The following is a 23,409-nucleotide window of genomic DNA, read 5'->3' on the forward strand; positions in this document are numbered from 1 at the left end:
TTCATCCTCGTTCACTGGATTTTCAGTTTGCTTTACGGCCTGTGGTCGAGTTGACGTGACCCAACAACGGACTAATGAGCACAGTGATCTACCGTCCACCAACAGTGAGTCAGACGTCGTTGGATCTCGGAGACTCGACATGAAACTTCGAGTTGAAGAGCTAAAACAACATCGCACCAAACGCTGGAATAACAACACGGCTGTCATTTGCTTTTCTTGGCCCCCGGACGTCCAGACTCTTTTAGCCCCCGTTTCCCAGCCGACATGTTTTACGGCGGCGTTCGCTCTCGCTCGTAGCAGCATCCTCAATCAGCGCGCCGCTGAAAAGACAAGAGGGAGTTTTAAATAAAACAAGAACCTCTGCTGGATGGAGAGCTTTGACTCCAAAACACAGCCCGAGGCCAGAAGCTCAGTTTATGACGCCTGAAGCCTTAAGCCTGAAGCCCGAAGCATCGGCGGCTGGTGATATAACCACTGAGTCATAGCGACGTGGTCAACAACTATCAGCTAAGTCACACTTCCTCACAAAAAACATCAGTTTTTCTCAGTTCAACACGAGGAACTAATTTTAACGTTTAGTTTCACTAGTATTGATTCATCCAGCCATTGTTTCCTGGATGAATCTGTTCTATTCTCATGACTCAGCAATGTCTATGAGTCCAAAGCCCAAATATATTCAGTTTAATCCTATAAATGAAAAAAGAAAAAAAAGAAAAGCCACAAACCTTCTGATTTGAGAAGCTGCAAACAGATGATTTTTTGGTAGTTTTGCTTGAAACTAATTGAATAACAGATGAATTATACTTTAATTGTGTTTTTTAGGTAAATATTCACATATACAGTCAAATCTATGTGCAGACAAGAAGAGGATCTCTGGTTATCTATAAACTGTGCAGTTACTGTATCTTCCAGTTAAATCTCTATTCAATCAAGTCTTATAAAACTAAAGTGGCACATTTTTTGGCCACTTTTCAGCTTCTGTAAAACATGGAGGACCTTTTTAGATTCATGTTTTGACCAAGCTTTTTAAATCGTCTTCTCCTCGCTCCGGCTAGCAACCAGCAGATTGTGGACGAAGTGTTTATAGATTCTTTAACATAACTTATGGTTAAAGTGTAATAAATAAGTCCAAGATGTTTTTTTTTTTCATAATATTAGTATGATTTTGTGTCAAAAGGTGTTTATTGGTTTCATCAGTGTGTAATTTAGCGAAATATTATAACGTCACATTGAGAGGTGGTTTGATTTGAGAGAGAAACATCGAGGGAGGAAATGAGGGAGAGGACTGAACAAGACTCTGAACTTAACAGTCTGGCAGCGGAGAGGAAGTTGATTGATGCTGTTCGATATTGCAGAGAGCGGTTACACACACACTAAAACACTAAAACACACACTCGCGTACAGCGTCCCACCCCTGCTCGTGAAGGCTGCGGAGTGATAACTTAATGTAGTTGGAACGAGTCTGTGGATAAGTGAGCCAAGCAGTGCACACACACACACACACACACACAAAGGGTGTAGTGTGTTTACCCTCAGTGTTTGTGTGTGTTGTTATGACGTATGAGAGCATGATGTGGATTTAGACTCTGAGTCGGTGTGAAGTCATTACAAAGACGAGTCCATCTGTCACTTTAACACAGAGCAGGTATCTTGTAGCTACATGTTTGTAAGAAGAAAACAAAGATGCTTGTATAATGAAAAACACGGTTTTACATGTCCAAGGTAAAATTACATCAGATTTCTAAACAAATTTAAAGTCAGTGATCAATTATATTGAAGAAAACATATTCAAAACACGTGGAGTAATCCTTGCCTATGAATCTGTTTGTATTGTGGCCCGGAAATATCAAAGTTCTGTCACTTAACATTCAAAACCAAAATACAGAAAACAACATCAATCGATATAATATAATATAATACAATATCCACCTTAATCACTTTGAGAGTTTCTGTGTTGAGTTTTGGGTCATGTATTATGAAGTTAAATTTGTATAAGAAAGCCTAGTTGTCCATTAACTAACACTGTAAACACAATATGCCTCTCAGGTACTGAAAAAATGTAAATGTTCAATTATTCATGATTTCAATTTCAATTGACTGAAAGCCCTAAATATAAGATCATACATTCTGGATGATGTTCAGTTCAACATATCATATCATTAAAATACTGAATGTTTATACCTGTGAAATATAAATAGGCCCAGTTTAATATATTTTCACTATTTGGCATCTGTTGAACCGACAAAACAACGACTTCCTGCTTTTGATCTTTGTCGTTAACGTTGACTGGTCAAAATAATCAGAAGCATTTTATTTTATAGGAGATTTCCAGGTTGTGAGCATGTGTTGTATTTTTATACGAGGTCCATGGAAAACAGTCAAACAACTTCCTCTTCACCTCTTCCAAAATAAGCTAAATTTTTGAACTCCTAGAGAACAACGGAAACAACTGTTTAAAAAAAAAGAAAAAGAAAAGAAAAGTAAAATCTGATCGGATTACTCTGTTTTGATGGTTTTAGTTTAATTAAGCTATAGCTAGCTAGCACAGCGTTAGCCATCTGGTTACCGTATTTGACTCCTTTTTTTTCTGAATGCCATTTTTCTCCATCTCTGTCACCATGGTTACACCCCGCCTTAGCTTATCTCTGGTGATGTAAACAAAACAAAAAACCGCTTTGCCGCCACCGCAGAGCAATATCTCAGCGGTTTAAATCTGGACTCGTCTGGCAAAGACTGGCGTGTTAGCGCTGGTTCGTTCTGTACGTATACAATCCCCAGCGTGCTGTTTTAACACAGAGACGAGCGACTGTGGAAAGAAAGAAAAATGGCATCAAAGTTTTTGCCAGAAGCCTCCCCTCTCTTCACTTCGCCGTAAATCGATCATCGGGTGTCCTGCTTCAGAGAAACATCCACAGAGTGGAGCGCCGGGAGTTCAGCCCGCTAAATGGAAAATCTCCTCACCGAGTATTTTAGGGAAACATTACAGTATTGACATTTGCTGCGAATCACCGGGGGACCTATTTTATTTCAGGTGTGAAAAGCCATATTTTTTATCGACGCGGCGGCGGCGGTGGCGGCCAAAGAGTGTCACACACACACACACACACACAGATAAAAAGGAGGAGTGAGGGAATGGAAAGAGGGAGAGAGAGAGGGAAGAAGTGAGCAGAGCAGCAGCTGCTTGGTGAAGCCCATTAGCACAGAGGTGATACTGTCTGGCAGTTTAGTGTCAACTCACCAGAGGCGATAATAGGTAGAATACACACACACTCACACACACACACCTGTACAGATGTGTGTGTTCATATCTACACACACACACACACTCAGCCTCAGTGTGGAAGTGGTGATGTAGTGAGAGATGTGTCGAGCGAGTGCTGCTCCAAACTGAGAGGAACCTCCCGACATGTTTCCTCCCATCAGACGCACTTTGTCTAAGGAGAGGGAAAAATGAACAACATTAACGACTGTGAGGGTTTTTTTTTATGAAATAATGATTAAGAAAAGAAATTGACCCATAGTTTTCCAGCTTCTCTCTGGAGCTCTGGTAGAAACACACATCAGTGTCAGCCAATCAGGAGAGAGGAGGCCTTGAATGCGCCCAACTCCCCCACTGGCTGAAAACCGCACTTGCAAGATCAGTCGTCCGTCTCGGTGTTACAAATCTCGTCAAGAACGCAGATGACGTCATGCATGTCATGAATCGTGATTGGTTTGAGTTGGGAAAGTCGGAGGAAACCATGGAAACATGAAATTGGCTTGTGGCTAACACGGACCTAATGCTAACACGGACACACACACACACCATGGATCTTTTATAAGATAATGTAATACATCCAGTGGCGGCCTTAGACATCTGGGGGCCCGTTTCAATATTTCATATGAGGCCCTACCCTAAACATAAAATTATTTGCCAGCTATGTGCCCATGTGTCGCTGATGCTTTAAACCCTGAAAGGACGCAGTAAACGCACTATCCATGCATCCCAGGTACGCACAACACATTAAGTGTTAAAATCACTATCAGGGCAAGAAACCAGGACTTAGCAGAAAAAACGAGGACTGAAGTTGGTTTTCATCAAAAAGCAAAATCATTATGTACATTTTCAGACATGAACAGGAATCTTAACACAGTCAAAAACTGTAGGCTTTAACAATATTCTGAATTTAAATTGGCAACAAAAGTAATGAGAGCAAAGTGCTCCGCGTTATTTCAGCACCACGGACAAGGAAAGGACGAGACATGCGGACAGACAGACGTCTACAGGTGCTGATCCTGCCGGTGCTGCGGTGCTGGAGCAGCAGACAGACAGCTGTCTCCTCCATTATTAAAATCTGTAAATAAGCTGCCAATAATATCACATTTTAGTTGTGCTCTCGCTGTGTTTTATTTCTCTGTTAAGTTAGGACGTACTCATAGATCGCCTGTTTGGAGGCATTTTAACCCGAGGAAAAAAAGAAAAGAGGAGGAAAGTGATTGACAGACGTCAATCATCAGGTTACAGCAGGAAAAACAAAAGGACATTAGAAACGCTAAGAGAAAAGGACTAATACTGGGAGAAGGAAAACGAGGGTCTATTGATAGTTTGCAGGCGTTTTCAAAGGTAAGCTACGTTGTTATTGATATTTCCTGCCGTATTATTAATTAGGAGCGATTAGTAGGCTACACTGTCGCGGTGTGGCATGACACGCGCATCAGTGGTTGTAGAGCGGATCAGGGGTCGAGTGTGTGACCGCACGGTGGACAGAGCTGTTTCTGTGTGTGATGGATGTAGGCCTGTGTGTGTGTATGATAAGGTGAAACCTATGAATTATTGTTCTGTCTTTTACTTGGCGGCTGGCAGCTGGGGGCCCCCCTGGTGGCTGGGGCCCGTTTCAATTGAAACGGTTGAAACATAGGTAAGGCCGCCTATGAATACATCATAACACACACACACACACGCCTTCGCGTTTTGGAACCTTTATTCGTGTGTGTGTATGTCTGTGTCTTTGTGTCTGTGTGTGTGTGGCCGTATTAGCGTTAGCTCCGTGTTAGAGTTAGCTCCGTGTTAGCATTAGCTCCGTATTAGCGTTAGCTCCGTGTTAGCATTAGCTCCGTATTAGCGTTAGCTCCGTGTTAGCATTAGCTCCGTGTTAGCAGGGCTTAGCAAAAACCGCTCTCTACCTTCAGCAGTAAACACAAGCACGTGTAGGGGGTGGAGGAGGAGGTGGCAGCGAGTTTTTTTTTTTTTTACGACAGTGACATGTGCCTCCCAGAACTGTGGGGGAGCTCCGGAGAGGGAAATAAAGAGAAACCAACGAAGGAGCGAGCTATTTCCGGCCGACTTGTATAGTTCTGCTTTAATGTTTGTTATGTTACATAAATGAAACCACAGTGATGGAGGGAAGCAACTGAGATGAGAGTTAGTGGGGTTTTTTTCTTCTATTTGTGGCTGAGAAAGTCCTCTTCAATCATGATGCTCACTTTATGAACCTATTCTGCATTTTGTGTGTGTTTTTAAACACATGCATGAATGAAAAAACTAGAAACAGCATTTCCTGACGGAAAATGCGTGTGAATGCTGAAAGCCATTGCTGAACCATGCTGAATTAGCAGAATAAATTGAAAAAGACATGCAGAATGGCATACAAGAAACATGTCCAAGGAAGGAATTGAACCCACAACTTCATAACCTGACACACTAACCATATGGCCAGAGAGGACCTAAGTTAACTGAGCTTTATCGGTTTGTGAACCGTTGCCTCAGAAGAAGGAAAAAAAAAAAGAAGTGATAACGTGGGGAAGAAAAAGCCACTTCCTCAAAGTGCATTTCTCCTCATGTCGGAGGAGCAGCTGAATTCTTCACCTACGACCCAAAGGTGTTGACATCACAAACTTTACAAACTCACGCCAAAGGCAACTGAAGGCCGCTCACTGATCCCCAATTCTCTGATCAGCAATATCAGAATCAAACAGCAAAACAAGCACATTCTCCTTCCTCCATTGCTGATTTGAACGGAGGAGGAAGGAGGAGGTGTGAGGTTGACATGTTCACAAGTATCATAGCTGGTGATGATGAAGTCTTGGTGTTTGTATGTTATTTTTAATTGTGGCTTCCTGGTTGCAGCGCAGTGTTTGTTCACGGAATTAAAGGGGAAGTATTTTAACATTTGTGTGTAAACGGAATCAGCAAAACTCTCAACATTTTACTGTGTGGAAAACTAAAGTCCTCCTGGAGGTTGTGGGAGTTTGGAAGTGGTCCCAGAATGCAGCCCTGAGGAACTCCGCCTCATTTTCTTAGCTATATTTTCTCCTTACAAAGTGAATTTTACCAATAAATTTGATCTGGAGACAGAAGACTGATCAATGAGAGTTTATTAGCTTGTGCAGTAAAGCAACAAAAGCAGCAGTGTCTGTGTCCTGAGTGATTCAGTTTCACAGAGTTACAAGAAGAAGATCAACATATGCAGCAAAGACAGTGAAGCTCAACTGAAACATGCACAGTGCAGGATGACCAGACACTGTGTGATCAACACATTACACAGTTTTTACTTCTAATACAGAGTCTCTGTTCAGGCTGGAAGCTCATTCATTTCAGACATACACAACATTAATATTCTCTATAACAGGCAATGAGTGGAACTAGTCTGAGTGGCGTAGGGATACGACCACGAGTTCCTGATGAGTTGATGTTGATGCGGAAGTGGTGGATCATTGGAGTCTGACAGAGTTTTCATAGATAGCTGAACCTTCATTTTCATCTTCATCTTCTTCAAGGTGCACCTGTGAACAACAAGACAACACAGTGGAGCCAATTGACTAAACAGACTCCCAGCTGAACCTGAATGCACCACCGCTTCCTGTATGAACTGCTCTTTACCTTAGTGGCTGCTGCACCTGAACGACTCCCTGCTGGGCTTCTCTCAGGTGCTCTCTGGTTCACTGGAAAATGGAGCATAGAGTCTCAGGTCACCAGTTAACTCCCAGTTTGTGTCAGTGAGGTTGAACTGGTGTGGGAGTGGATGTTCTCACCTGCAGCTCTGATGATGAGGACAATGATCACAGTGAGGAGGAGGAGTTCAGCCGCATGCATCAGCAACATGACGAAGGTCAGAGCAGGATGAGGTGAAGCAGCTGTGGAGGAGACGAGAGCAGAGACCAGTTCTTCACATCAGAAAAAACACATTTCTACAAAATCCCAACAAACTGAACCAATCAAGGACGATGGAGCTTCTGAGTTTAATATCAAACTCAGATCTTATTGTGTGTTAAGACTTTAATTATTTAATCATTATTTGTAGCTCTGAGTATTTTATTTAAGAGTTTTGTACCTCTGCATTTTATTTTGAAAAGTTGGCGTGACTTCTGGTGTTGCTGAGCAGTTGTGTCCGAGATTTTGGCAGAGGCGCATGGCCCATTGGTGAGCTGTAGCTAAGGAATAGCCTGCTAATGATGGGTAGCTTGTGGGGATATAATGTGTTGGTGCTTGTTTCGTTGGTAAGCAGTCCTGGAAGAATGAGAGTGTTATTTTAGTGCTCGCGATTAGCGCCGCTAGCTAGCGTTAGCATTTCCGCTAGCTCCCGATTAGCTTGTTATGCTAACACCGTTAGCATTCTGGGCTGGCGTTTGGCTGGCTGGTACTGTGACACTGATTTAATAATTTGGTCCACTGTATGTATTACAATTCATTGCGTTAATTCATATTAAAAAGGTCAATGTTTTGTTTAAAGTTAAACTGTTTTTAGTTAATGATCCACGTCTCCTCCTTTGTTTGACATTTCTTGAAATGATGTGGAGACAGATTGTTTACGTAAAGCTCAGTTTTTATGTGGACAAGGTTTGAGTTTGTTCTGAAGGAGAAAGAATTGGTCAGTGTTGATGTTGAGGTTTTAAGGAACTTACCTGTCGACTGGGGGTCGAAGGTCTTTGTTGTTTTCTCTTTGCCGTCCTCACCTGGAGAAATGGATAACAGATTACTGAGCAACAAAACATCTCATGTTCATCATCTGCAAAGATGTGAAACAGCTCATCTTGATCTCACCTGAGGTCTGAGGGATGAAGGTGAAGTTTCCATGACCTGACACGCTACAAGTGAATGACCCAGGATCCTTTGACTTTTCCACAGGAATAGTCACTGAGTGTACGCAGTCAGACTGTGATGTTGTGACAAGTGTCACATCGAGCCACTTCACTTTGCGATCGCAGCGTCCTTTGTACATCACAGAGCAGGTCAATATCAGCTCGCCACCGACCGTCTCTTCAGTCACTGTAAAGACGGAGACATTGAGAGACAAATGAGCTTCATTACTCATAGTTACAGTGATATAATAAACTGTTATACTGATGTAAATACTCACTGGTAACAACCAACATTAACTTTTGTGTTTCCCCACAATCGTACCAACCAGTGTCCCCGACTGAGACCTTTTTTAGGACCAGAGTACAGTTCTCTGTAACACTCAGCCTGTCTTTGTAGTCTCCAATGTTCCTTCCCTCTGCAAGCAGCTGCTCTGGTGATCTTGCGAAGAAGATAGTCCAGCTGTCAGGTCCACATCCACCCTGAACATCTGGCCCCTTGTCACAAGGGAAAGTGACATCTTCTCCCTCTCTGACCACGATGGTTTTTACAGATTTCGCTTTTAAGAGTAAGAAACATGAAAAACAAACAGGTCAATGAAAAGACGTCCTTTCTCCACCTGCACAGTCCTCCAGAAGCACTACTCCTTGTGGACTGGACTATTTCTAATAGCTCTCACTTTCTCATTTTCACTCATGTTGATTGACCATTGATCAGAAGCAACAACACACATCTCTTTCTTTTTCATGGAAGTCAGGAAGTGAGATCACCAACAGTCAGACACATTTTAAAACAGGTATGAACTCAGACCTGATGTGCTCTGCTCATTAACAGAGAACAGATAAATCAGCTGTTTCCTGCTTGTTAAATCATCTGCTGCTGGTTCAAATAGACTCTTTAGTCGTCCATTAACACTGCAGCTCCACCTCTGTGATGTGTCTGTCATTTCTGATGTCAGATGTTTCCTCACCTGTGACCTGAAGCGGCAGCATCACCACCAAAAATGTTTGAATCCACCCGAGTGCAGCCATGGTGCGTTCATGTGTATGTCTCTTCGTTGGTATGTGGACTGTTGCCTGACAGAGGAAAACACTCTATATGCGGTGAAAAAACAGCCACTTCCTCAGACAGAGGTGTGAACACATGACATTGCAACAAGTGTCATAAGCTGTGTTCGAAATCATCCACTCACTCACTCCCTATCCACTACATTGTGTATATGATATAGCGCACTACATCTACACACGTTTGGTCAGCTACTGTTGTGTGTCCCGACCGTGAGCTGTAACGGCTCACTTGTGAACTGTGGCTATTAGCTTAGCTCGTTAGCTGCTGACTAGTATTTACTAACGGTTTCGTTATTTCATTGATTTAATGCTGCTCGTCCAACTCCTGCGCCTCAGCGAGGCAAACAGAGCGAAGGCATGTGCGTCTGATGCGTTTAATGGGCTGTTCGTTGATTCGCCAATGTCAACTGGTAAATAATGTAAATAAACCGTAGCTAACATGCTAACTCATCCTCTCTGGCAATACGCGGCCGTGTTGCATTGTGGGATACAGGAGTACAATGTAGTGTACAACTCTTGTTCACTCAATTTTGCGGTGCATTGTGGGTATTTTATAGTGCAGTATAAAGTGGATGAAATCAGCCACGGAGAATTCGGACAACACTACAAAATGGCGTACACATTATATAGAGCACTACCCGTGACAGGGGGCGATTTTGAACACAGCTATAGTCGATGCATATGAAGACCACACAGTGAAAATAAAGTTGCACGAAAACACAAGTTCACACCATCCTAATGTGACAGTTGAGGTTCCTGTCACTATGCCTCCAATTGATCATGCACCCTGGCTACTTGGCCAAGGGGATGTCCCTTTGGGTGACTGGTAAGCGCGCATGACTATTACCCGGGAGGTGTGGGTTCAATCCCCGCCCGGGCCCTCTTCACCTTGCCACACTAACAAGAGGAGGAGAAATCGCACAAGTAGTTGAGCTGAGGGAAAAGCTGTTGTGAATGTTGGTCATGTGATGTGAATCAAACAAGGGAGGGTGATAAGGACGTGTTGGTGCTTTTTAAATTGTGACTTCCTGGTTGCAGCTCAGTGTCCATTGTCAGAATTAAAGGGGAAGTATTTAAAAGTGTGTGATGTCTGTTTCTGTGTCCTCCTGGGAGGTTGTGGCAGTTTGGTGGTGGCCCCAGAATGCAGCCCTGAGGAACTCAGCCTCATTTTTCTCAATATATTTTCTTCTTATGCCTCTTCTTCTTCTATCATATGTCCAGAAAAAAGGGTTTCACTTTAAGTACTTTATTTGTATCTTGCAAGAGGTGGACTGTCATACACACAAAAGTCTATACGAGAGTGCACACTGAGATTTGGTTACATCAAGTTACATAGGCACAAGAGCAGGAAGGAGCCATGTGCTTCTCCTTGGAGGTGGCATCAAACATTGTCCAATAACATTATTGCATTCTTGCAGAATAAGTTTGCATAGTACAAGTTTGCACTTTGACATATCTTTGGGTTATTAATAAGATCAACTCATATGTAGGCAGGAAGCTAGTGGTCGTCTGTATCTGAAGGTTTGTTGTGGTTTTTTCACGCCTCAGTATGTTGACATCTCATTGACATCTGCCATTACAGCACATTTGACAGATTAAAACTAAATACAGGCTACTGAAAAATAGATTTATGTCTGGTGCTGACAACCATGTTGGATTTCTCAATTTTGAGGCATTTCGGGCGATTTTTGAGCTTCATATACAACAGATTTGGATTCAGCACCCCCCTGGAAATGTTGAATATTATAAATATTCACAAAATTCCCTCATCACTTTAAATAAGCACATTTTCAGAAATTCTGCCTAAACTTCCTTCTTTGTTCTCTGAGAAATCTGACGAGTGTCAGACAGATGATGATATGTTGTTGCTTTTATTACATTGTGGCTTCCTGTTTGCAGCTCAGTGGTTTTTTTAGGATTGAGGGTGAAGTATTTTAACATTTGTGTGTAAACAGAAGCAGCGAAGCTCTCAACATTTTACTGTGTGGAAAACTAACGTCCTCCTGGTTTGGAAGTGGCCCCAGAATGCAGCCCTGAGGAACTCCGCCTCATTTTTCTCAACATATTTTTCTCCTTACTAAGTGAATTTTACCAATAAATTTGATCTGGAGACAGAAGACTGATCAGTGAGAGTTTATTAGCTTGTGCAGTAAAGCAACAAAAGCAGCAGTGTCTGTGTCCTGAGTGATTCAGTTTCACAGAGTTACAAGAAGAAGATCAACACATGCAGCAAAGACAGTGAAGCTCAACTGAAACATGCACAGTGCAGGATGACCAGACACTGTGTGATCAGCACATTACACAGTTTTTACTTCTAATACAGAGTCTCTGTTCAGGCAGAGGAAGCTCATTCAAAGCCAAATTAAGCATTTACAGACATAACATTAATATTCCCTATAACAGGCAATGAGTGGAACTAGTCTAAGTGGCGGAGGGATACGACCACAAGTTCCTGATGAGTTGATGTTGATGCGGAAGTGGTGGATCATTGGAGTCTGACAGTGTTTTCATAGACATCATCATCTTCATCTTCTTCAAGGTGCACCTGTGAACAACAACACAACACAGTGGAGCCAAGTGACTAAACAGACTCCCAGCTGAACCTGAATGCACCACGGCTTCCTGTATGAACTGCTCTTTACCTTAGTGGCTGCTGCACCTGAACGACTCCCTGCTGGGCTTCTCTCAGGTGCTCTCTGCTTCACTGGAAAATGGAGCACAGAGTCTCAGGTCACCAGTAAACTCCCAGTTTGTGTCGGTGAGGCTGATCTGGTGTGGGAGTGGATGTTCTCACCTGCAGCTCTGATGAGGTAAATGATGCCGGTGAGGAGGAGGAGTTCAGCCGCATGCATCAGCAACATGAAGGTCAGAGCAGGATGAGGTGAAGCAGCTGTGGAGAAGACGAGAGCAGAGACCAGTTCTTCACATCAGAAAACCCAACAAACTGAACCAATCAAAGACGACGGAGCTGCTCATGAGTTTAACATCAAACTCTGGTCCATCATCAGGAAACTGATCAGTCAGTCAGTGACAATGAAGTCTGTCAAAGTTAATGTGATAATTAGTGCAAATTCCTTTAAACGTTGCCATTTAAAGCAGAAGTAAGTGATATATTTGTGTTAATATAAGTCTTAAATAGTTATATCTTCCGACAGCAATCACTTACATAGAGTGTTTGGACTGAAACACGGGTCTGTCAGTCACTCTGCTCTGCTCTGAGCCGAGGAGAAAACATTTATCGTATCCTACAGTTTTTATCCAATGAGGAGAGAGAACGGCATGCAGGGCTGCGTGTGCAGCCAAGGAACGCCGTGAATGTGGCGACGTAGGGACGAGGACTGTTATGGTGCGTTCAAGGAAACTCGTATTTTTCCGACCGTGAAGTCGTACCAGTTCGATCTGGTACGAGTTCACCGGTCGGAAGTTACGAGTGGCCGTTATAGTGACTTTCACAGGTAAAACAGGTCGGAAAAACACGAGTGGGTTGCCTGCAACGCTACGAAGTCGTAAGTTGTGACTTGAAGCTGTAATTTACGATTTCAAAAGCCTGCCTGGAACGCAGCATTAGCGAAAACGACCGGACCACTTACTTCTGCTTTAATTGATGCTCGATTAACCCACTTCCCGTTATATTGACCTTTGGCCTTTGGGCCATACCTCACCTGTCGACTGGGGGTCGAAGGTCTTCGTTGTTTTGTCTTTTCCACCCTTACCTAGACAAATTAATAACAAATTCCTGAGCATCAAAACATCTCGTGTTCATCTACAGAGATCTGAAAGAGCTCGTCTTGATCTCACCTGAGGACTGAGGGATGAAGGTGAAGTTCTGAACCTTTCCATAACCTGACACGCTACAAGTGAATGACCCAGGATCCTTTGACTTTTCCACAGGAATAGTTACTGAGTGTACGCACTTAGGCTCTGCTGCTGTGACATTGTCCTTATCTTTGTCCTCATGGAGCCACCTCACTGTCTGATAGCAGCGTTGGTTGTATATCACAGAGCAGGTTATCTTCAGCTCGTCACCGACCTTCTCTTCAGTCACTGTGAAGACAAAGACATTGAGAGACAAATGAGCTTCATTGCTCATAATTACTGTGATGTAATAAACCGTCATGATGATGTAAATACTCACTGTTAACAACAGTTATAAAATGTTTAGATTCCCCACATCTGTATAGACCAGTGTCCTTGACCAATACCTGCTTTAGGACCAGAGTACAGTTCTCTGTAATACTCAGCCTGTTCTGGTAGTTTTCACAGTTTCTTCCCTCGACAAGCAGCTGCTCTGCTGATCTTGGGATGGAGACAGTCCAGTTTTTAGGTTCACATCCACCGTGATCATCTGGCTTCTCGTCACAAGGGAAAGTGACATCTTCTCCCTCTCCGACCACGATGTCAAATGGTGCCGATGCTGCTTTTCAGAGAAAAACAGAGACCAACATGAAAAAACAGACAGAAGTCAACAAAAAGACGTCTTTCCTCCGCCAGCACAGATTAATCATCCTCCAGAAGAACTAGTCCCAGTGGACTGGACTAGAGAAGAGATCACACCTGCCCTGCCTTCATCACACCCTCCTCCTCCTCACCTACACAGATGTGAATGGTCTGACATCATCATGTCAAATGCTGATGTCAACTGAAGGACCGCCCACTACACTGAGTACCTCTGCCATAGTTTTATTGAAACAATATTTTACAGAATAATCAGTCAAAATATATATTTCTTTGTAATAGCTCTGTCTTTCACTCAACAGCTTGTAAACAACGTTCAAGTCCATTGAAACAGTATACCGCTCTAGGGGTGACTGTATAGTACCCTTCAGGAAAAGTACCTTCGGTCAACCCACATTCTCCTATAACGCGTCTCAAACCTGGAACTTAATACTGGGTACAATACGCAAATTAACCTCATTTACATCGTTCTCCAAACATCTTAAAGCATGGCTATTGGAAAACCAGATCTGTGATCATAGCTTTTGTTGAGCACCGGTTACAAATTGTAGGTATCTTGAAATACCATTTAGCACTTTACTATGAGCATTCTGCAATGCGGTCTTAGCAATCCAGCCCTCATGTTGTCCCCTAACTCCATATTGTTCTCATTTTAATGGTTGAAAGGCATATTTCAACATTTTGGCAAAGTCGCCTATTGCCATAATAGCCCTATAGTCTTAGGAGTAGGCTTTTTACCTTTACTTGTTGGTGCAAGCTGTTTTTAGATCAGTGGGGCAGTGATGCCAGCTGCTCAGCGCTTTGCATTCACCTCGAAAACAACTCATTACACGTAATTATTTCATAGCGTGGTGAATGTGCAGCTCACAACTTGTCCACCATAGAGTTTTGGAGTTGTTGGATTGTGTATTTTAGCTCATGTCTCTGCTCCGCCACTCTAAAAACAGCTTTTAATGACAATTTAAGGTAACGAACCTACCTATCGTATCCGACTATAGGGATTATGACAATGGTCGAGTTTGCCAATATGTTGAAATCCCTTTAATGTTCTGTTGTAATATTGTCTGAATCTGTCCGTCTTCTTTTTCGCCAATTACTACCTGCCAATGGGACAAGAGATGGAAACTAGCAAGGTGGCTACAATCTCACATATTTACATTGTTTACATGTTCATGAATATGTACTGTTCCATTTTTAAAAATAAATAAATAAAAACATATTTCTGATGTCAGATGTTTCCTCACCTGGGACCTGAAGCAGCAGCATCACAGTCAAAGACGTCTGAATCCACAGACCAGCCATGGTGTGAAAGTGTGTACTTTCTGTTTGTCTGGTTTTTAACTGCTGCCTTATGGTCAAGAAAAGGTCACTTCCTCACAGGGGGGAGGGGTGAACAGTGACTGAAGCGAGCCAGAGCTTTATTGAAAATAAAGTTGCACAAAAACACAACTTCAAAATCATGTTTACATCGTCGCACATATTATACATGAATAATTATTATGCATGCATGCGTGCATAATAAGCAAGCACATGTTTTCCTCAAATTAGCTCTTTGGAAATTGATGTGAATTTCATTTCAAATTGAAATGTATGACATATTGTGATTTGAAATAAAGCTTTGAAAAAAAAAACATATTATTATGCAACTGTTGACTTCTCTAAAACACCATAGAGTGAAGAGGTGTTAATGTTTGTTATGTTACATAAATGAAACCACAGTGATGGAGGGAAGCAACTGAGATGAGAGTTAGTGGGGGTTTTTCTTCTATTTGTGGATTCCTTCTCAGAATGAAAGAGGAAGTCCTCTTCAATCATGATGCTCATTTTATGAACCTATTCTGCATTGTGTGTGTTTTTAAACACATGCATGAATAAAAAAACTAGAAACAGCATTTCCTGACGGAAAATGCGCGTGAATGCTGAAAGCCATTGCTGAACCATGCTGAATTAGCAGAATAAATTGAAAAAGACATGCAGAATGGCATACAAGAAGCATGTCCAAGGAAGGAATTGAACCCACAACTTCATGAGTGGTAACCTGACACACTAACCATATGGCCACAGAGGACCTGAGTTACACTGACCTTTATCGGTTTGTGAACTGTTGCCTCAGAAGAAGGGAAAAAAAAGTGATAACGTGGGGAAGAAAAAGCCACTTCCTCAAAGTGCATTTCTCCTCATGATTTGATTTGATTTGATTTGGATCCCCATTAGCTGATGCAGTTTACATCAACTATTCTTCCTGGGGTCCGATCAGTGTAACAATAAAAGTAATAGGATAAAAATAAAAATACAATTCAGAAATACACAATCAAAACATAACAAGATATTTAAATACGGTAGACAACATACAGTATGTAAAAGTAACAGCATATAGCCAATAATCTAAATATCTAATCAGATATAGACACATGTGATTTTGTGGGGAATCATCACACATATACAGTGTCAAAACACACACTCACACACAGGAAATAAATCATTTATGGGTACACTACAACCTTTTGTGAGCTGCCATTAGGTGTTTCTTCACCTGTCACCATGTCGGAGGAGCAGCTGAATTCTTCACCTACGACCGAAAGGTGTCGACATCACGAACTTTACAAACTCACGCCAAAGGCAACTGAAGGCCGCTCACTGATCCCCAATTCTCTGATCAGCAATATCAGAATCAAACAGCAAAACAAGCACATTCTGCTTCCTCCTTTGCTGATTTGAACGGAGGAGGAAGGAGGAGGTGTGAGGTTGACATTGTGGCTTCCTGGTTGCAGCTCAGTGTTTGTTCACGGAATTAAAGGGGAAGTATTTTATTTTAACATTTGTGTGTAAACGGAATAAGCAAAACTCTCAACATTTTACTGTGTGGAAAACTAAAGTCCTCCTGCAGGTTGTGGGAGTTTGGAAGTGGCTCCAGAATGCAGCCCTGAGGAACTCCGCCTCATTTTCTTAGCTATATTTTCTCCTTACGAAGTGAATTTTACCAATAAATTTGATCTGGAGACAGAAGACTGATCAATGAGAGTTTATTAGCTTGTGCAGTAAAGCAACAAAAGCATCAGTGTCTGTGTCCTGAGTGATTCAGTTTCACAGAGTTACAAGAAGAAGATCAACATATGCAGCAAAGACAGTGAAGCTCAACTGAAACATGCACAGTGCAGGGTGACCAGACAATGTGTGATCAACACATTACACAGTTTTCACTTCTAATACAGAGTCTCTGTTCAGGCAGAGGAAGCTCATTCAAAGCCAAATTAAACATTTACAGACACAACAATAATATTCTCTATAACAGGCAATGAGTGGAACTAGTCTGCATGGCGGAGGGATACGAACACGAGTTCCTGATGAGTTGATGTTGATGCGGAAGTGGTGGATCATTGGAGTCTGACAGAGTTTTCATAGACATCATCATCTTCATCTTCTTCAAGGTGCACCTGTGAACAACAACACAACACAATGGAGCCAAGTGACTAAACAGACTCCCAGCTGAACCTGAATGCACCACGGCTTCCTGTATGAACTGCTCTTTACCTTAGTGGCTGCTGCACCTGAATGCTTCCCTGCTGGGCTTCTCTCAGCTGTTCTCTGCTTCACTGGAAATGGAGCACAGAGTCTCAGGTCACCAGTAAACTCCCAGTTTGTGTTGGTGAGGTTGAACTGGTGTGGGAGTGGATGTGCACCTGCAGCTCTGATGATGAGGACAATGATGCCGGTGAGGAGGAGGAGTTCAGCTGCATGCATCAGCAACATGAAGGTCAGAGCAGGATGAGGTGAAGCAGCTGTGGAGGAGACGAGAGAAGAGACCAGTTCTTCACATCAGAAAAACCACATTTCTACAAAAACCCAACAAACTGAACCCATCAAGGACGACGGAGCTTCTGAGTTTAACATCAAACTCAGATCTTATTGTGACAATTTTTGGAGAGTTTCCAGTCAAAATCAGTCACTGTTTTTCTTGAAATGATGTGGAGACAGACTGGTTACGTAAAGCTCAGTCTTCATGTGGACAAGGTTTGAGTTTGTTCTGAAGGAGAAAGAATTGGTCAGTGTTGATGTTGAGGTGGTTTTAAGGAGCTCACCTGTCGACTGGGGGTCGAAGGTCTTTGTTGTTTTCTCTTTTCCGTCCTCACCTGGACAAATGGATAACATATTACTGAGCAACAAAACATCTCATGTTCATCATCTGCAGAGATGTGAAACAGCTCATCTTGATCTCACCTGAGGACTGAGGGATGAAGGTGAAGTTTCCATGACTTAACACGCTACAAGTGAATGACCCAGGATCCTTTGACTTTTCCACAGGAATAGTCACTGAGTGTACGCAGTCAGACTGTGATGTTGTGACAAGTGTCACATCGAGCCACCTCACTTTGTTATAGCAGCGTCGGTTGTACAACACAGAGCAGGTCAATATCAGCTCATCACCGACCTTCTCCTCAGTCACTGTGAAGACAAAGACATCGAGAGACAAATGAGCTTCATTACTCATAATTACTGTGGTGTAATAAACCGTTATGATGATGTAAATACTCACTGTTAACAACAAATAGATGATGTTTTGTTTCCCCACAGTTGTATTGACCAGTCTCCTTGATCGATACCTGCTTTAGGACCAGAGAACAGTTCTCTGTGACACTCAGCCTGTTCTGGTAGTTTTCACTGTTCCTTCCCTCGACAAGCAGCTGCTCTGCTGATCTTGGGAAGAAGATAGTCCAGTTGTAAGTTCCACATCCACCCTGAACATCTGGCTTCTCGTCACAAGGGAAAGTGACATCTTCTCCCTCTCCGACCACAATTTTTTTTGGTGCCGATGCTGTTTTTCAGAGAAAAACAGAGACCAACATGAAAAAACAGACAGAAGTCAACGAAAAGATGTCGTTCCTCCGCCAGAACAGATTAATCATCCTCCAGAAGAACTAGTCCCAGTGGACTGGACTAGAGAAGAGATCACGCCTGCCCTGCCTTCATCACACCCTCCTCCTCCTCACCTACAAAGATGTGAATGGTCTGACATCATCGTATCAACTGAAGGACCGCCCACTACACACAGTACCTCTGCCATAGTTTTATTGAAACTGAAAATATTTTACAGAATAATCAGTCAAAATATATACAGTATATTTCTTTGTAATAGCTCTCACTCAACAGCTTGTAAACAACGTTCAAGTCCATTGAAACAGTATACCGCTCTAGGGGTGACTGTATAGTACCCTTCAGGAAAAGTACCTTCGGTCAACCCACATTGTCCTATAACGCGTCTCAAACCTGGAACTTAATACTGGGTACAATACGCAAATTACCCTCATTTACATCGTTCTCCAAACATCTTAAAGCATGGCTATTGGAAAACCAGATCTGTGATCATAGCTTTTGTTGGGCACCGTTTACAAATTGTAGGTACTGTATCTTGAAATACCATTTAGCACTTTACTATGAGCATTCTGCAATGCGGTGTTAGCAATCCAGCCCTCATGTTGTCCCCTAACTCCATATTGTTCTCATTTTAATGGTTGAAAGGTATATTTCAACATTTTGGCAAAGTCGCCTATTGCCATAATACCTATAGTCTTAGGAGTAGGCTTTTTACCTTTACTTGTTGGTGCAAGCTGTTTTTAGATCAGTGGGGCAGTGACGCCAGCTGCTCAGCGCTTTGCATTCACCTCGAAAACAACTCTGTCTCATAATTATACGTAACTATTTCATAGCGTGGTGAATGTGCAGCTCACAACTTGTCCACCATAGAGTTTTGGAGTTGTTGGATTGTGTATTTTAGCTCATGTCTCTGCTCCGCCACTCAAAAAACAGCTTTTACTGACAATTTAAGGTAACAAACCTACCTATCGTATCCGACTATAGGGATTATGACAATGGTCAAGTTTGCCAAAATGTTGAAATCCCTTTAATGGTCTGTTGTAATATTGTCTGAATCTGTCCGTCTTCTTTTTCCCCAATTACTACCTGCCAATGGGACAAGAGATGGAAACTAGCCAGGTGGCTACAATCTCACATATTTACATTGTTTACATGTTCAAGAATATGTACTGTTCAATTTTAAAAAATAAATAAATAAAAACATATTTCTGATGTCAGATGTTTCCTCACCTGGGACCTGAAGCAGCAGCATCACAGTCAAAGACGTCTGAATCCACAGATCAGCCATGGTGTAAAAGTGTGTCCTTTCTGTTTGTCTGGTTTTTAACTGCTGCCTTATGTTCAAGAAAAGGCCACTTCCTCACAGGGGGGAGGGGTGAACCGTGACTGAAGCGAGCCGGAGCTTTATTGAAAATAAAGTTGCACAAAAACACAACTTCAAAATCATGTTTACATCGTCGCACATATTATTATGCATGAATAATTATTATGCACCCAAAGGTGTCGACATCACGAACTTTACAAACTCACGCCAAAGGCAACTGAAGGCCACTCACTGATCCCCAATTCTCTGATCAGCAATATCAGAATCAAACAGCAAAACAAGCACATTCTGCTTCCTCCTTTGCTGATTTGAACGGAGGAGGAAGGAGGAGGTGTGAGGTTGACATGTTCACAAGTATCATAGCTGGTGATGATGAAGTCTTGGTGTTTGTTAGGGGTGGGCGGATCGATTTAAAATATCGATAGTATCGATACTAATGTTGGTATTGGGTATTGATCGATACTTGTGTGATGAGATCGATTCTTAAGTTTCACTTTCTCTTCTGTACAACTCCAGGCATTTACAAAGTGACCGACGGGCCGTACAACACCGCTCTTCTCTCACTCCACTCATGCTCAATTAGCCCCTCCCCTTTCCTCCGCTCCCCCCCTCCACTTTCACTCACTCACTGCGAGGCGAGCAGTGCACTGCTGTGGCTTCATGATTGTGCAGAGCAGAAGAGGAGTGACGTTTGGAGTTTTTTTTTACAGCTAATGTTATTTTTCAGTGTAATTGGTCATCACAGTAATTTAGCAGACTGATTAATAGAATAAGACAACTTTGTCCTGTGTTTTATTATCATCATAGACATGATTAATTAAAGGAAAACTTACAAAACAATTAAATAATCATGAAAATTGAAGTTTTTATTCAAATTTGCATATAGATGATGCATGTAGATGGTAGTAGTAAAAAGTATTGGTATTGGTATCGGAATCGGCAATACTGGCCCTGTATTTACTTGGTATTGGATCGATACCAAATTTTGCAGTATCGCACAGCTCTAGTGTTTGTATGTTATTTTTAATTGTGGCTTCCTGGTTGCAGCGCAGTGTTTGTTCACGGAATTAAAGGGGAAGTATTTTAACATTTATGTGTAAACGGAATCAGCAAAACTCTCAACATTTTACTGTGTGGAAAACTAAAGTCCTCCTGGATGGTTGTGGGAGTTTGGAAGTGGCCCCAGAATGCAGCCCTGAGGAACTCCGCCTCATTTTCTTAGCTATATTTTCTCCTTACTAAGTGAATTTTACCAATAAATTTGATCTGGAGACAGAAGACTGATCAATGAGAGTTCATTAGCTTGTGCAGTAAAGCAACAAAAGCAGCAGTGTCTGTGTCCTGAGTGATTCAGTTGCACAGAGTTACAAGAAGAAGATCAACACATGCAGCAAAGGCAGTGAAGCTCAACTGAAACATGCACAGTGCAGGGTGACCAGTGCAGGGTGACCAGACACTGTGTGATCAACACATTACACAGTTTTTACTTCTAATACAGAGTCTCTGTTCAGGCTGGAAGCTCATTCATTTCAGACATACACAACATTAATATTCTCTATAACAGGCAATGAGTGGAACTAGGTGAGGAGACAGAAAATTGATCGATAAGAATTTATTACTTTTGTGCAGCAAAACAATAAAAGCATCGGCATCTGTGTCCTGAGTGATCCAGTGTCACAGTTACAAGAAGAAGATAAACATCTAAAGCAAAGACAGAATATCTGTTCAGGCTGAAAAATAGATTTAAGTCTGGTGCTGACAACCATGTTGGATTTCTCAATTTTGAGGCATTTCGGGCCATTTTTGAGCTTCATATACAGCAGATTTGGATTCAGCACCCCCCTGGAAATGTTGAATATTATAAATATTCACAAAATGCCCTCATCACTTTAAATAAGCACATTTTCAGAAATTCTGCCTAAACTACCTCCTTTGTTTTCTGAGAATTGAGGAGGGAGGAGAAGGTATGACCTCATGACACAAAAACACAAGCGGTTGACAAGTTCACGAGTGTCAGACAGATGATGATATATTGTTGCTTTTATTACATTGTGGCCTCCTGGTTGCAGCTCAGTGTTTGTTTTTAGGATTAAAGGGGAGGTATTTTAACATTTATGTGTAAACAGAAGCAGCGAAGCTCTCAACATTTTACTGTGTGGAAAACTAACGTCCTCCTGGTTTGGAAGTGGCCCCAGAATGCAGCCCTGAGGAACTCCGCCTCATTTTTCTCAACATATTTATTCCTTACTAAGTGAATTTTACCAAGAAATTTGATTTGGAGACAGAAAATTGACCGATAAGACTTTATTACTTTTGTGCAGCAAAACAAGAAGAACATCAGCATCTGTATCCTGAGTGATCCAGTGTCACAGTTACAGGAAAAAAATCAGCAAAGGCAGTGAAGCTCAACTGAAACATGGAGACGTCTGAATCCACCTGAGTTCAGCCATGGTGCGTTTGTGTGTCTGCCACTTCGTTGGTATGTTAACTCTTGCCAGGAAAACACTCTATCTGTGGTGAAAAAGACCCACTTCCTGAAAGGGAGGAGCTGTGAACAACAGTGACCTCGTTACCATACGAAACACAAATGGTTTACATGACAACGGGTCTCAGAATGGATGCCTTAAGACCACACAGTAAAAATAAAAACTGCACAAAAACACAATTTCACAACTACATTTGCACCATCCTAACAAGTGGAAGAGAATCGAACATGTAGTTGAGCTGAGGGAAGAGCTGTTGCGAATGTTGGTAATGAGATGTGAATGAAACTAAAGGACTGCAATGGTGGAAAACAGCCGAGATGGTGATGATGATAATGATGTGTTGGTGCTTTTTCAAATTGTGGCTTCCTGGTTGCAGCTCAGTGTTTAATTAAAGGGGAAGTATTTTAACATTTGTGGGGAACAGAAGCAGCAAAGCTCTCAACATTTTATAGTCAGGAAAACTAATGTCCTCCTGGGAGGTTGTGGGGCTTTGGAGGTGGCCCCAGAATGCAGCCCTGAGGAACTCCGCCTCATTTTTCTCAACATATTTTCTCCTTACTAAGTGAATTTGACCAGAAATTTGATCTGGAGACAGAAGACTGATCAATGAGAGTTTATTAGCTTGTGCAGTAAAGCAACAAAAGCAGCAGTGTCTGTGTCCTGAGTGATTCAGTTTCACAGAGTTACAAGAAGAAGATCAACATATGCAGCAAAGACAGTGAAGCTCAACTGAAACATGCACAGTCCAGGGTGACCAGACACTGTGTGATCAACACATTGCACAGTTTTTACTTCTAATACAGAGTCTCTGTTCAGGCTGGAAGCTCATTCAAAGCCAAATTAAACATTTTCAGACATACACAACATTAATATTCTCTATAACAGGCAATGAGTGGAACTAGTCTGAGTGGCGGAGGGATACGACCACGAGTTCCTGATGAGTTGATGTTGATGTGGAAGTGGTGGATCATTGGAGTCTGACAGAGTTTGCATAGACAGCTGAACCTTCATCTTCATATTCATTTTCTTCATGATGCACCTGTGAACAACAGCACAACACAGTAGAACTGAGTGACTAAACAGACACCCAGCTGAACCTGAAAGGGATAGTTCACTCAAAATTCAAATTTCACTCATTATCTACTCACC

General features: G+C 42.1%; 3 protein-coding genes across 11 annotated transcripts in view; 1 reads left to right on the forward strand and 2 right to left on the reverse strand.

Moving 5' to 3' along the window:
* dysf (dysferlin, limb girdle muscular dystrophy 2B (autosomal recessive)) overlaps positions 1-23,409 on the forward strand; it is a 143,544-nt gene that overhangs the window by 106,573 nt on the left and 13,562 nt on the right. The window lies entirely within an intron of this gene.
* LOC146968608 (uncharacterized) lies at positions 7,725-14,986 on the reverse strand. The gene is made up of 5 exons (XM_085760378.1): positions 14,823-14,986; positions 13,259-13,537; positions 12,922-13,167; positions 7,882-7,932; positions 7,725-7,759 (listed from the first exon to the last, which is right to left on the reverse strand). Exons 1-5 carry the CDS (start codon positions 14,878-14,880, stop codon positions 7,725-7,727), a joined length of 669 nt encoding a protein of 222 aa, XP_085616504.1. The 5' UTR covers positions 14,881-14,986.
* Positions 17,198-19,742, reverse strand: LOC146968609 (uncharacterized). Its single transcript, XM_085760379.1, has 6 exons — positions 19,681-19,742; positions 18,113-18,391; positions 17,797-18,021; positions 17,658-17,708; positions 17,259-17,357; positions 17,198-17,208 (listed from the first exon to the last, which is right to left on the reverse strand). Exons 1-6 carry the CDS (start codon positions 19,736-19,738, stop codon positions 17,198-17,200), a joined length of 723 nt encoding a protein of 240 aa, XP_085616505.1. The 5' UTR covers positions 19,739-19,742.

This window comes from Trachurus japonicus, chromosome 18 (genome assembly GCF_045865225.1).
Source record: "Trachurus japonicus isolate A0001 chromosome 18, Traja_1.0".
In the NCBI taxonomy this organism is placed as follows: domain Eukaryota; kingdom Metazoa; phylum Chordata; class Actinopteri; order Carangiformes; family Carangidae; genus Trachurus; species Trachurus japonicus.

Excerpts from the sequence above, each read along its gene's own strand:
- LOC146968608 (XM_085760378.1), bottom strand. The coding sequence starts at position 14,880 with ATGGCTGGTCTGTGGATTCAGACGTCTTTGACTGTGATGCTGCTGCTT. Across the intron at positions 13,538-14,822 it reads GCTGCTGCTTCAGGTCCCAG|CATCGGCACCATTTGACATC; the intron begins GTGAGGAAACAT and ends TCTGAAAAGCAG. Across the intron at positions 13,168-13,258 it reads TTTTATAACTGTTGTTAACA|TGACTGAAGAGAAGGTCGGT; the intron begins GTGAGTATTTAC and ends TTGTCTTCACAG.
- LOC146968609 (XM_085760379.1), bottom strand. The coding sequence starts at position 19,738 with ATGGCTGATCTGTGGATTCAGACGTCTTTGACTGTGATGCTGCTGCTT. Across the intron at positions 18,392-19,680 it reads GCTGCTGCTTCAGGTCCCAG|CATCGGCACCAAAAAAAATT; the intron begins GTGAGGAAACAT and ends TCTGAAAAACAG. Across the intron at positions 17,709-17,796 it reads CTTCATCCCTCAGTCCTCAG|GTGAGGACGGAAAAGAGAAA; the intron begins GTGAGATCAAGA and ends CCATTTGTCCAG.